The 15,163-nt window shown below is 33.7% G+C and overlaps 1 protein-coding gene across 1 annotated transcript; it reads right to left on the bottom strand.

Moving 5' to 3' along the window:
* Positions 1-398: 398 nt before the first annotated feature.
* Positions 399-1,908, bottom strand: LOC131609669 (F-box/kelch-repeat protein At3g23880-like). The gene has a single exon (XM_058881445.1). The coding sequence runs from the start codon at positions 1,683-1,685 to the stop codon at positions 576-578; it is 1,110 nt and encodes a 369-aa protein (XP_058737428.1). The 5' UTR covers positions 1,686-1,908; the 3' UTR covers positions 399-575.
* Between the last annotated feature and the right edge of the window lie 13,255 nt (positions 1,909-15,163).

Raw genomic sequence — 15,163 nt, forward strand, 5'->3', positions numbered from 1 at the left:
AGTTGAGTAACTTGATTTTCAACACCAGAAGCCGTCAATCATTTGAGCATTCAACTAATGAAATATTTCATGAGTCCACAGTGCAAACCTTTTCACTATCTCATAATGGAGTCATCATGCTTCTAAAACAATATATTATTGCTATAGAAACTTTGTTTATAAAAAAGGTCAATATGATCTTATTTGTTTATTCATAGTTCATACGTAAACTAATTACAAGTATAGTGTAGTCTAAACTAAACATCAGATGCATTAACATGGCATGTAGTTCGCATAACTAGTGTCCATTGACGAGTGATTTTTCCAGCTAAAGGAAAGACGTGATATCATCCTACAATGCAATAAGTTCTGCGTCAAGATGTCAAGCTCACAAAAAAACAGCAAAATAATGGAAGGAAACAAATTGCTAATGTAGTAATGTTCACATAAAGAAAACATATAAAATACTGCAAAAGAGAAAACATTATCATCCTTCATGATACGTGGAATTCAGAGTACAAGATAAATATAAAGAAAAGCATAAATGCCAACATTTCCCAATCAGGTTCTTCTTGTTTGTTATCACTATCATATTCTTAAGCCTCCTCAGCGCCACAAGGGAGTGATAGCAGAGAGTCTGTATACACAACCATTTGGGATCTTATGAATCTTTCTGTGTCGATTCCCTTACCACAGGAGTGATGCTCTAGCAGCTGTCCTTTGTCATTAAACTTCATCAATCTACCTCTACCGTCTGTTCCAATCATATCACCAGATTTTGTAATGAACTTTATGGACAAAGAATGGAGCATAACAGGATCGACAGAAAATTCAAGAATCTTAGTCCAAGATGAATGCACAGCATAATTTTGCATCACATATATCTTAACTGTACGCTTCTCCACAATCGATGCACAGATGAGCCCACCAAGTACTGACAAACCGTAGTTGTCAGGACCATCATCATTTGAAGCACCATCATCATATGGCAGAGCTATCTCTGACATTTTCCTTTCCTTAATATCAAAGGCAATAATAACCTCTCTTATCTCAAAATTAAAAACCACCCAATGAATAGCATCATTCAAGAACAACCCAACATCGTCATATGTGGTCGTACTAAGATAAGTAAAATGAGAATCAACCTCAATCTGTTTCCACTTATTAGCTCTCAATGAGAAAATCTCCAAGTTAGTATAAGGAGCAGCTTTGCAAGACAGCAAAACTATCAAATAATCATCAGTTGAATGATCATAAGCAAAACCGTATAGATGATTGTAAAGACGGAGTTTGGAGGCCGGTATTTTTTTGTGGACACCAGTGGATGGATTCCATAGGTAAAAGTCTGAGTAAGTGTGCAAAAATATAAAGCCTCTACAGGAACCTCTAATTTCAGTTCCAGGACAAATACGGGGAGGCCGAAAATGATGGGTTAGTGGAGCATATGATGAATCATCGGTAAGCGATGCATCAAAATCAACAATTAGGGCTTTAGGATCATTGGGAGAATATGTTTTTAAAAAGACAAGGCCATGTGTTGTGGGTGAGGCAGCAAGTTGAAAATGTGAAGTTGCAAATTTGGGATCAGAAATAAGAGAGAGCCATGACTTACAGACGCATTTGCATCGTAATAGAGTCTTCACCGGCAACCTCAGCAGGATTTCAATTATGAGTTCCAGGGGCAGACCATCGCTCTTCTTCGCCATTTGTTGTTTTCGAACAGTGTGGTTAAAATTTTCTAATGCTCGAATCAGATTTGGCGCATTTTGTTTGTTTGGATGGGTGTTCAGCTTCCTACTGTGTTCAAAGTTTTGGATTCTCTGGAAGTTTTCGATTCCTTGTTGGCTTTTTTAGTGGAATTGGTTGGGTTTATGTAATAATTGTAGTTATGAGGTTAGGTGGAAAGATTGGAATTTGGAAGGTTTATCCTGTTGATTGTCAGTTACGACTTACGAGTCAGATTGGGATACTTCTTTTTATTAGGTAGCAAATTTCTGCATGTTATTTTTTGTTTTTTCTATTAAAGGAAAAATATTCATAATTAATATTATTATTTAATTATTTAATTAATATTAATTATTATAAAAGATTATCATCAAAATGTTTACTATCAGTGAATGGGCATTGAAAATAATGAGTAATTGTTACGTGTAACAACAATTTTTTCCAAAACAGTATTGGAAAATATCTTTTACAATTTACAATTTTCAATAAAATTTGAATTATAATTCTTTTCAATATTGGAAAATAGATTGGAGGTTTAATGAGTGAGAAGTTGTCTCTCTCTTGAACTCTTTATATCAACTCTTTCATCTTCACTCCACCACTATTCCTTCACTACCCTAACAATCTTGTCTGCCACATTTTTTTCTCTACACTATTAATAAAAAATCAAAAACCTCGACCATGGTTGTTAATCTTTAAAATTCTTTTGTGACGGTTTCAGACTCTTCTCTAAGTCATTTTGTGCTTTTATTTTCTTCTACTTCTTTATCTATCTTTGTCTCTTTGCTTTTGATTTTTGTTGTATTATAATTATTGATGAGTTGTTGGTATATGAATGATGTTGTTAGTATATTTTAGAAATATATTGATATAAATAATTTTGATATAAGTTGCATTTGTAATTTAAAATATAAGTTAATTATTTTGATTTTTTATAATATTATTTAACTGTTTAAAATAAATTTAGATAAAAATAATAAATAAAAAATATCATTTATTTATAACATCACATTAATAATTAAAGTAGAAAATAAGTATAAATGTGAAATTAAAATAAAAAAATTACAAATTTTATAAATGGTAGAAGATAAATAAATTTAATTATAAAGCTATATAAATCAGAGAGCTGAGGAGACAAATATTTCAATTCATCTTTTAAACTCCTATCTTCTATTGTTCAAGTTCTTCAACAATTTTTTAAACCAAAAAAAAAGTAATTAATATTTAAGTATTTAAAAATGAAAATACTTCTCTTAACTCATCCTCTTCTATGTTCAATATTAATTTCTCATGCTTTAAAGTATACACCTAAAAAAATATAATTAAGAATTAGAAAACAACAAAATTAAAAACACAAACAAATATAGCCAAAAATTTTATAAAAAAAAAATATTAAAGATATAAAGAAAAAGAAAAACTATAAGTTTAAAAAGGAAGATGATTCTAACATACCATTAAATCTTAATTTGTGATGATTCAAAATATGCATCTATGGAAGAAAATTTAACTAAAATGCTATAGTAATTCAGAAGTCATTAAACATATGATCTCTAATATTTCTTCAATTTAAGTAAATATTTTGTCGGCCCGTCAGAAAAATAGGTTCGGCCCATCAAGCATGCCTATAATTTTTAAATCTTTCTATATTGTAAATTTTTGGATTCTATTGATAGTATATGATTTTAAAATAAATTTAAACACGAGTTTTTGAAAAATGGAATGTGATAAGTAAATTGCAAAAAATATCATATGAATATAAATTATAATATGAATATAGAATTCATATGAATATAAAATTCATATATTATGTATTTATATATGCAAAAATATAGGATGAATTTATTTACCTTTATTATAAATATTTAATACATAATAAAATTAAAAAAATAAAAATAATGACAAATTTGAGTTTTTCATAAGAAAAATATGTTTTTCATACATCATAATTGTCTCATGTTTTTTTATTGAAACAAATATTATATCAATTTTTATTATAATTGTTATTGAAGGATAGAAAAACACTTAGAAATGGGGGGTTTGAATAAGTGTGTGACTTAAAAAACTCTTAAGATAAAAACAATTAACACAATTATTTTTATCCTGGTTCGTTGTTAACGAAACTACTCCAGTCCACCCCCTTAGAGTGATTTACCTCAACTGAGGATTTAATCCACTAATCAATCTTGATTACAATGGTTTTCCACTTAGATACCCTCTAAGTCTTCTAGAGTATACTGATCACAACTTGATCACTCTAGGAATACACCACTTAGAACCTTCTAAGTCTTCTAGAGTCTACTGATCTCACTGATCACTCTAGGAACCTTTTACAATCAATGTAAAATAAATGTTTACAAGAGTATTGAAATGCTTCTAAGAAAGCTATAATCACAACTGTGATATTTCTCTTAAGTTCTAAGCTTAACACTCATTAAATATTACAATTGTTGTGAGGTTGAAGATGGAGTTCGTGAGTATTGAATTCAGCAGCGTTTCAGTATTTTTGCAAGAGTTGTTGTTTATGCTTCTGATCAAAACTTCATATTTATAGGCGTTTAAGAAGATGACCATTGGGAGCATTTAATGCGTTGCGTGTATAGTACAGCTCTGCATTTAATGTTTCACACTTTTGTCAACTACCTCGAGCCATGCTTTTGCTGCTTTTACTGACTTTGCCTTTTGTAGCTTCTAACGTTCCTTTTTTTAGTCAGAGTAGCCTGTCATCTTGTACTTGCTTCTGATCTCAGATTTGTGAATACAACGTTTGAATAATCAGAGTCATTCAGCTTGGTGCAGAGCATCTTCTTGTCATCAGACCTTGAAGTGCTTGAGCGTGATACCATAAGAACTTCAGTGCTTCTGCTTCTGATCTCATGTTCTTCTGATGCTTCATAGACCATGTTCTGATTCTGCTTGACCATCTTCTGATGTCTTGCGAGAGCATGTTCTGATGTTACAATCTTGAACCTTCTGAGTCAGTGCTTCTGAGCGTTGAATTGTGCATACTCTTTATATATTTCCTGAAATGGAAAATGTAAAGGATTAGAGTACCACATTGTCTTATACAAAATTCATATACATTGTTATCATCAAAACAAGAATATTAATCAGAACAATTCTTCTTCTAACAATCTCCCCCTTTTTGATGATGACAAAAACATATATAACTGATATGAATTTGCAATCAGAATATCAGATGACAAAAGACAATTACACAAATATAGCATAAGCATATAATCAGAGTGTGTGAATATGTCTCCCTCTGAGATTAACAATCTCCCCCTGAAATAAATACTAGAAGAATTTTATAAATAAAAGACTTCCCTGAGTATTTTCCATTTCGGTAGAGACGTTCACTTTGCCTAGAACTTCAGAACATTCAGAGCTTCTGCTTCTTGCTTCCATAGGACAGCTTCAGAGCTTTGAATTTCTTCTTGAATCATAGCATGCTTGATTGTATCAGAACATTCTTGAATGTATCAGAGCATCATCAGAGCATCTTTACATCCTGAAATGTTTCAGATCATACTAGACGAAAATAATTAGAGCATGAATGGATCAGAACATTCTTTTAAGAAAGAACATGTATCAGAGCAAATGAGAGAGGAAAAATGTATCAGGGCATATTCTTCGAAGAAAATATCAGAACATTCTTCTTGCTTCTGATCTTGAAGCTTCACAGCACTAAGCTTGCTTCAATTTTTCCAAGACATGCTTCTTTATAGAATTGTTTTTCCCCATGTATTTGCTTCTCATGTTGAGCTTTTTCAGAATGTCTTCAATCCTGCAAAAAATCTCAAAGACATAGAACTTGCAAATAATGTTAGGAATGTCGAGACTTAATCCCAGCAACTGATATAATAAACCAAATCAATTATCATGTTTCTCCCCCTTTTTGTCATAACATCAAAAAGCATTAAAAGATTCAGATGATAAAAGACACATAAAGTGAAGAAGATAATATTTCATTGATTAACAAAATATATCAGAATTACAAGAGGAATAGAAGCAGATGCACGAAACAGATGCAAGAAATAAGAAAACATCTAAGACCAAGACACACTACGACTAGCCTAGCTTAGAAGCTATCTTGGCCAAAAGGTTTTGAATCTCAACAGTGCTTGCTGTCTGCATCTTCATAAAAGATTTGAACTCATTGTGAGTATCCTCATGCTTGTCCAGATAAGAAGCAAGATCAACTTGATTCTGTTAAAGAGCCTTCATGGTGTTCATCAGAACAGAAGGTCCAGCAGAAGAAGCATCAAAGCTATTGTGCATAAGAGGATTCTCAACAGCAGCATCGACCATGAGAACATTAGCTTGATTTTCTTTAAGAGGAGATTGCATAGAAGGATGATTCTCAGCGTCTTGAGTTTCAGCACCTTGATTCCCAACATCAGCTTCTGATTCAGAAGCATCTTCAGCAAACACAGGAGAAGGGATTTCAGCTTATGAATTCTCTAAAGCCAGAAGAATTTCAGCCAGATTCTGAGGAGGTGTAGGAGCAGCAGGTTCTGATGGGTATTCAACTTCTGGATATACCATATTTGGTGCTTTCTCAGAGGGATTCTCCCTTATCCAGTTGAATATGAACTGAAAGTCTCCAGTCAGAACATGATAGTGAGGCTTCCACACAACCATAGCAAGTGGATGTACTTCCTCAAGCTCATCAGAAAATTCCTTCTCTTCAAGAGATTTCCAGCTTCTGATGGGGAAGACATAGCTATCTGCAAAGTCCCTCAAGAAACCAAAAGGACCAGGAGCTTCAGCTTCACAAGCTTTCTGAAGCTTCAGAAAGTCAGAATGTATCTCCCTTCTGAAAGCTCTCCAAAGACTCCTGGTAGCAACATAATACGTCCTGGCATTATGTGCAACCTTCAGGGCTTCTAGTCATGTTTGTACCTTCCTTGCTTCTTCTTTATTTTCCTCTTCATCCTTCTTCTGTTCTCCTTCAACAGCCTTCTTTTCTTCTTTCTTTTTCTTCTTCTTCTTATCTTTCTTCTTTTTCTTCTTCTCCACATCCTTCTCATCTTTCTTCTCGCCGTCCTTCTTGTCATTCTTTTTCCTCTTCTTCTTTTCAGCGTCCTTCTCTTCATTTTTCTTATCATCCTCTTTCTCAGTCTTCTTCTGCTTCTTCTTTTTGACAACATCTTCTTTTTCTTTATTCTCCTTTTCAACTACAACTTCTTTGTTTACAGCAGCAATTATTTCTTCTTCGGCAACTTTCTCTTCATTTCTCTTCTCCTCACTGATAGAAGGAAGGTCAAACTTTCTCTTTGTTCTTCTTTCTTTATTGGAGACAACTTCTGGACAAACTTCTTCTATACCATCCTTGGTAGTCGGAAGCTTTTGCTTGCAGACTCCAAGAGGAGCATCAACAGAACCATCTTGTTTGAGAAGATTAAGGTAACGAACCTTAATATCTGGTTTTTCATTTAGAAAGGACATCTTAAACTCAGAAAGAATTGGACCTCTTCTGTTTCTAACTCCTGGAATAGCCTGAGGAGCATTTCCAATAGCTTGAATTAGACCAATTTTCATCAAAGTAGTAGCATTCAAGGTAATCCCAATGATTGTGTAAGGATCCTTGATAACTCCAGCAGTTTCCAGTTCTTCAACCATCTTGGTTTGAACCAGAAGATTGGTAATAATTCTCCCAAAAGGACTAACATTTCCTTTCTTCTTTGTTCTGCTCTCATCCCTAGAGTCCTTTAGTGCATTCCACAAGTGATTGAAAATTATGTAAGGAACATCAACCTTCTTCGGAGTACCAATACAATACATGATGTATTGTTGGTCTTTGTTGATGAAGTTGGGTGAACTGGTTGATTTTCTGTGATAGAAAAAACCTAGAAGAAACTTGGTCCATACTTTGTATATGTCCTTCAGATCCTTGACATCTTTAGTTTTCTTCACATTTGTCTAGAGTTCAGCATAGACAGCTTCCTACTTTGTTCTACGAGTTGCTTCAAATTCACCTTCAGCTTTCATCAAATCAAACAACGTTCTCAATGTGTCTTCATTGATGGGAAAGAATCTTCCATGAACAAACAAAACTATGGCTTTAGGAATAACAAAAGCATGAACCCATAACTCCTTCACCAAGTCTGGGTAAACTGGTCCACAGAACTCAAGAAACAGAGACGACCATCCTTGAAACATCATGTTATCTTTGATATGAACATTATGTTCTTCTAGATTTTCAACGTCCACCATCAATTCACAAATAACTTCTAATTGATCCCTAGGAATCGAGCAAGTGATCTTAGGAATGAGTTGTTGTTCTTGTTCTTGTTGTGGTTGTTGTTGTTAAGATGAAGAACCAACGTTTTGAGATGAAGAAGCAGCCATTGACACTTTACTGAGATTGTTGGTTTTCTTTTTAGGGTAAGAGAAAAGGGCAAATAGATTTCAGAAATGCATACACAAGGAGAGAATGAATGTGTGAAAAGAGAGAATGATATGTGAGGGCGGTTTAAATAGACACGGATTTGAAAACTAAATGCAATTAAATTCTGAGAATGAATAATTACAAAATGCAGAAAATCAAATGCATTTAATGTTGAGTGACGTTAGGGTAAAACGTGATATTTGAAATGATTTGCAAAGTTACCTAGGGAGGCGTCTCATCAACTGCACGCATGCTTGTCCAATTCGAGTGAACACGTGTTCATCTTTTGGAATACCTGGTGACAGCTGTTTTGCTTTAAAAGAGATTCTGAATCAACTTAGACATATGAAACATTAGCAATAACAGAATCAGAATATCTAACTGATCAACGTCAGAACTTCTTATAAGAAAGTAAAACTGATCATTTCAAATCTAATCCATATATCAGAACTTCTCATCCTTTCATTCTGGGCATAAATCCATAATGATATTCTTCAGAATGAACTTAAACCTATCTTCAGCAAGGGGTTTTGTAAAGATATCAGCCCATTGATGGTCTGTATCAACGAAGTTTAAAGAAAGAACACCCTTCTGAACATAGTCCCTAATGAAATGATGTTTAATCTCAATATGTTTAGCTTTGGAATGTAAGACTGGATTCTTAGATAAACAGATAGTAGAAGTATTTTCACAGAAGATAGGAATGTTACTCTCATATATCTGATAATCTTCTAGCTGACTCTTCATCTTGAGCATCTGTGTACTACATCCAGCGGCAACAACATATTCTGCTTTTGTTGTAAAGAGGGCAATTGTAGCTTGCTTCTTGCTGTACCAGGAGATCAGGTGACTTCCAAGAAATTGACAACTTCCAGAAGTACTTTTCCTTTCAACTCTATCTCCAGCGTAATCAGCATCACAAAATCCTACTAAGTTGTATTCTTCAGATCTTCTATAGACTAAACCAACATTAGTAGTACCTTTCAGATACCTCCGAATTCTCTTAACAGCTGTTAAGTGAGATTCTCTAGGATCTGATTGGAATCTTGCACACAGACAAACACTGAATAAAATATCAGGTCTAGAAGCAGTAAGATATAGAAGAGATCCAATCATACCTCTGTAGAGGTTCTGATCTACCTTCTTACTTACCTTATCCTTACCTAGAACACACGTTGGATGCATAGGAGTTTTTGCTTCTTTGCTTTCTGAAAGATTAAAATTCTTCAGAAGTTCTTTCACATACTTGGTCTGATGAACATAAGTTCCTTCAGAAGTTCGATTGATCTGGATCCCAAGGAAATACTTGAGTTCTCCCATCATGCTCATTTCAAACTCAGCCTGCATAGACTTAGCAAACTCCTTTCCAAGTGTAGCATTAGAGGTTCCAAAGATAATATCATCAACATAAATTTGGAAAATTAAAATATCCTTTTTAAAGGTTTTACAAAAGATAGTAGTATCCACTTTTCCTCTAGTGAAACCATTATCCAGAAGGAAAGAACTTAATCTTTCATACCAAGCTCTACGAGCTTGCTTCAGGCCATATAATGATTTCTTTAATTTGAAAACATGTTTTGGAGACTTAGAGTCTTCAAAACCAGGAGGTTGGTGGACATAGACTTCCTCATCTATATAACCATTTAAGAAGGCACTCTTAACATCCATCTGATACAGAGTGATGTTATGTTGAGTGGCAAAAGAAATTAATAAGCGAATAGATTCTAACCTGGCCACTGGTGCAAAGGTTTCTGTATAGTCAATACCTTCTTGCTGACTATAGCCCTGAGCAACCAGTCTGGCTTTGTTTCTTACAACTTCTCCTTTTTCGCTTAGCTTGTTTCTGAAGACCCACTTAGTTCCAATGATGTTAAATCCTTTTGGTCTTGGAACAAGATCCCAGACATCATTCCTTGTAAACTGATTTAGTTCTTCTTACATGGCAATTATCCAGTCAGCATCCTCTAGAGCTTGATCAACAGAAGTTGGCTTAATAAGAGATACTAGACCAAATTGACATTCTGCATTGTTCTTAAGGAATGCTCTTGTTCTGATAGGATCTTCTTTCTTCCCAATAATAACATCTTCTGAGTGAGCAGAGTTGAGTCTAGAAGATCTTCTGATAGTTGGCTCTTCAGAAATTCTGAGATTCTCTAATGAAGCAGCAACTTGATCTTCTGATACTTTGCTTCTGGGTTCTTCAGCGTCTGAATTAGAGATTTCTATATCTGCAAAATTCTCAAACTGCTTTGGCTTTTCAAGACCAAGCTTATCATCAAATATGATATTGATTGATTCTTCAACAACCAATATTTCAGTATTGTATACTCTGTAGCCTTTTGAGCGTTCAGAATATCCAAGAAGGAAACACTTCTGTGCCTTAGAATCAAACTTATGCAAATGAACTTTAGTGTTCAGAATATAACATACACATCCAAATGGATGGAAATAAGAAATGTTGGGCTTTCTGTTCTTCCACAATTCATAAGGAGTTTTATTAAGAATAGGTCTTATGGAGATTCTATTTTGAATATAACATGCAGTGTTAATTGCTTCTGCCCATAAATGCTTATCCATATTGGTTTCATTGATCATGGTTCTGGCCATTTCTTGTAGAGTCCTATTCTTTCGCTCTACAACTCCATTTTTCTGTGGAGTTCTAGGACAAGAGAAATCATGGGCAATACCATTTTCTTTGAAATAAATCTCAAAGAATATGTTCTCAAATTCGCCACCATGATCACTTTTGACCTTTATGATTTTACACTCTTTCTCAGATTGAATCTGAGTGCAGAAGTCAAAGAACACTGTTTGAGACTCATCCTTGTGTTTCAAGAACTTTACCCATGTCCATCTGCTATAATCATCTACGATGACTAATCCATACTTCTTCCCTCTGACAGATGTTGTTTTGACTGGGCCAAACAGATCAATGTGTAGAAGTTTTAGCGGCCTAGAGGAAGAGACAACATTCTTAGACTTGAATGCAAGTTTGGAAAACTTCCCTTTCTGACATGCTTCGCAAAGAGCATCTGATTTATATTTCAGATTAGGGAGTCCTCTGACCAGATTAAGTTTGTTAATCTGAGAAATCTTTCTCAAACTAGCATGGCCTAATCTTCTGTGCCAGACCCATTGCTCTTCACTAACAGACATAAGACAAGTTACCTTCTGATTCTTAAGATCTTGAAGATCAATCTTGTAAATGTTATTCTTTCTCTTGCCTGTAAATAGGATTGAGCCATCCTTCTGACTAACAGCTTTACAAGACTTTTGATTAAAGATTATGTCATAACCATTGTCACTTAATTGACTTATGGACAATAAGTTATGAGCTAATCCATCTACTAGCAAAACATTAGTTATGGAAGGAGAGTTACCAATACTTATGGTTCTTGAGCCAATGATTTTGCCCTTCTGGTTCCCTCCAAACTTAACTTCTCCAGCAGATTTAAGCACCAGGTCTTGGAACATAGACCTTTTTCCCGTCATGTGCCACGAGCACCCAGAGTCCAGGTACCATGACATGTTTTCCTTTGTCTTCTTTGCAGCCAAGGATATCTCTTCAGAATCTGATTCTGATGTAGATTCTGATTCATCATCAACAGTGGCCATGAGCGCAATGTTTTCCTGCTCATCTTCAGAGTCTGATTCTGATGAATCTGAATCGTCCCAAGTAGCCATAAGACCTTTCTTCTTTTGAAACTTCTTCTTGGGCTTCTCCCTCTGAAGCTTTGGACACTCACTTTTGTAATGACCTGGCTCCTTGCATTCAAAGCACGTGACCTTCTTTTTGTCAGATCTTTTGAGACCAGAAGATTCTCCTTTTTCAGGCTTTTTGGAACTTCTGAAGTTCTTGAACTTCCTTTGTTTGCTCTTCCAGAGTTGGTTTACCCTTCTGGAGATCATGGATAGTTCATCTTCTTCTTCTTCTGATTCTGACTCTTCAGAATCTTCTTCTTCAGTCTGAAAAGCGTTAGTGTATTTTTTATTATTTGATTTTAATGTAATAGACTTACCTTTCTTCTGAGGTTCATTAGCATCCAGCTCTATTTCATGACTTCTTAGGGCGTTGATCAGTTCTTCAAGAGAGACTTTATTCAGATTCTTAGCAATCTTGAATGCAGTCACCATTGGGCCCCATCTTTTGGGCAAGCTTCTGATGATCTTCTTGACATGATCTGCCTTTGTATATCCCTTGTCAAGCATTCTTAATCCAGCAGTTAGAGTTTGAAATCTTGAGAACATTGCTTCAATGTTTTCATCATCCTCCATCTTGAAGGCTTCATACTTCTGGATTAAAGAAAGAGCTTTAGTCTCCTTGACTTGGGCATTCCCTTCATGAGTCATCTTCAAGGATTCAAAGATGTCATGGGCAGTTTCTCTGTTTGATATCTTCTCATATTCAGCATGAGAAATAGCATTCAGCAGAATAGTCCTTGACTTGTGATGATTTTTGAATAGTTTCTTTTGATCATCACTCATTTCTTGTCTTGACATCTTTAATCCACTAGCATTTACAGGATGTCTGTAACCATCCACAAGTAGATCCCATAAGTCACCATCTAGACTGAGAAAGTAACTTTCTAATCTGTCTTTCCAATATTCAAAGTTTTCACCATCAAATACTGGTGGTCTAGAATATCCATTTCCATTGTTGTTTTGATCATTATAAATAGGTGTAGCAGTTGATGCAGCACTTGGTGGATCAACCATATTGACTTAGTGTTTTTCTCTTCCTGAATCTTTTTCTAACACGGTTAAGTGCTTGCACCTAGAACCGGCGCTCTGATGCCAATTGAAGGATAGAAAAACACTTAGAAAGGGGGGGTTTGAATAAGTTTGTGACTTTAAAAACTCTTAAGATAAAAACAATTAACACAATTATTTTTATCCTGGTTCGTTATTAACGAAACTACTCCAGTCCACCCCCTTAGAGTGATTTACCTCAACTGAGGATTTAATCCACTAATCAATCTTGATTATAATGGTTTTCCACTTAGATACCCTCTAAGTCTTCTAGAGTATACTGATCGCAACTTGATCACTCTAGGAATACACCACTTAGAACCTTCTAAGTCTTCTAGAGTCTACTGATTTCACTGATCACTCTAGGAACCTTTTACAATCAATGTAAAATAAATGTTTACAAGAGTATTGAAATGCTTCTAAGAAAGCTATAATCACAACTGTGATATTTCTCTTAAGTTCTAAGCTTAACACTCACTAAATATTACAATTGTTGTGAGGTTGAAGATGGAGTTCGTGAGTATTGAATTCAGCAGTGTTTCAGTATTTTTGCAAGAGTTGTTGTTTATGCTTCTGATCAGAACTTCATATTTATAGGTGTTTGAGAAGATGACCGTTGGGAGAATTTAATGCGTTGCGTGTATAGTACAGCTCTGCATTTAATGTTTCACACTTTTGTCAACTACCTCGAGCCATGCTTTTGCTGCTTTTACTGACTTTGCCTTTTGTAACTTCTAACGTTCCTTTTGTCAGTCAGAGTAGCCTGTCATCTTGTACTTGCTTCTGATCTCAGATTTGTGAATACAACGTTTGAATAATCAGAGTCATTCAGCTTGGTGCAGAGCATCTTCTTGTCATCAGACCTTGAAGTGCTTGAGCGTAATACCATAAGAACTTCAGTGCTTCTGCTTCTGATCTCATGTTCTTCTGATGCTTCATAGACCATGTTCTGATTCTGCTTGACCATCTTCTGATGTCTTGTGAGAGCATGTTCTGATGTTGCAATCTTGAACCTTCTGAGTCAGTGCTTCTGAGCGCTGAATTGTGCATACTCTTTATATATTTCCTGAAATGGAAAATGTAAAGGAGTAGAGTACCACATTGTCTTATACAAAATTCATATACCTTGTTATCATCAAAACAAGAATATTGATCAGAACAAATCTTGTTCTAACAGTTATCATTTTATCACTAAATATTTAGTGAATTCTTACGATTGTGTTTATTTTGCAAAAAAATTTATGCATTTATTTTGTAACGGTTGTGTTTTGGTATATACATCTAACCTATTAATTAGTAATTATTATTACATATTAGTAAATAAATGTGACTATTTTATATTTTAAAAATTAAATAAAATCCAATTAATAAAGGTATATTATTTATGAAATGACAATTAAAAATAGTTTACTAAATATTTATTGATACTGGAAAATAGTTTTAAATAATTGTTAAACTATCTATCTATATTTTTAAAATAATTTTATAATTTGGGAGAATCCAATTAATTATTAGTTGTCAACGTAAATAAATAATAAGATCAAATTTTTAATAACTTTCCATAATAATAATAATAATCAAACAACAATAGAAAATGAGATTGCATAAAAAAAATTATAATACACAACAACAAAATTCATAGCCTATAGAATGATATTGAGTCTACACTTTAAATTGTAAATTAAATTATTTATCAAAACATGGCCATACCATACAAAAAAGATAAAATTAGGGTTTTCTGAATGATAAGAAAAAAAACACAAACCCTTTAAGTTATAATCATCAAAATTGATTTCAAAGTAAAAAAGAAAAAAACTACTCAATACTTGTTCTAAGCTTGAAAATCTATTTTTTATTATATTATAATCATAGAATAAAATTTTATTTTTCATTAAAATAAAGTCATGCCATTTTATAAATTATTCATTTTTTTTTATTTTTACCTTAGCATGTTTTTTTTTTACAATATAGTATTTGAATTTTTCAATGATTTATTTTTAATTTATTATAAAATGGTTTTTTAATTCTAAATTATAAAATCAAAATTGCATTCTTTAATATCAAAAGCCTGGTCGAGATCTGACCAAATCTATACAACAACATGAACCACAAACAACTATATATGTCAATGAGCAAGAACAACAAAGTCATTAAATCAACTTTATCATAAATTTTACACTACTTTTACCCATTCAAATTATGTCCCAAATGAAAGTTGTGACGATTAACATAAGAAAGATTGAAAGAAAAAACCTAAAGTCGTTAACTGATTCCAATCCAAATCTGAAATCTCAAACCATAAAAAGTTTGCATAAGAAA

Source organism: Vicia villosa, linkage group LG6 (assembly GCF_029867415.1).
Source record: "Vicia villosa cultivar HV-30 ecotype Madison, WI linkage group LG6, Vvil1.0, whole genome shotgun sequence".
Lineage (NCBI taxonomy): Eukaryota > Viridiplantae > Streptophyta > Magnoliopsida > Fabales > Fabaceae > Vicia > Vicia villosa.

What these genes read in the sequence shown, in the direction of transcription:
- LOC131609669 (XM_058881445.1), bottom strand. Translation starts at nt 1,685, where the DNA reads ATGGCGAAGAAGAGCGATGGTCTGCCCCTGGAACTCATAATTGAAATC.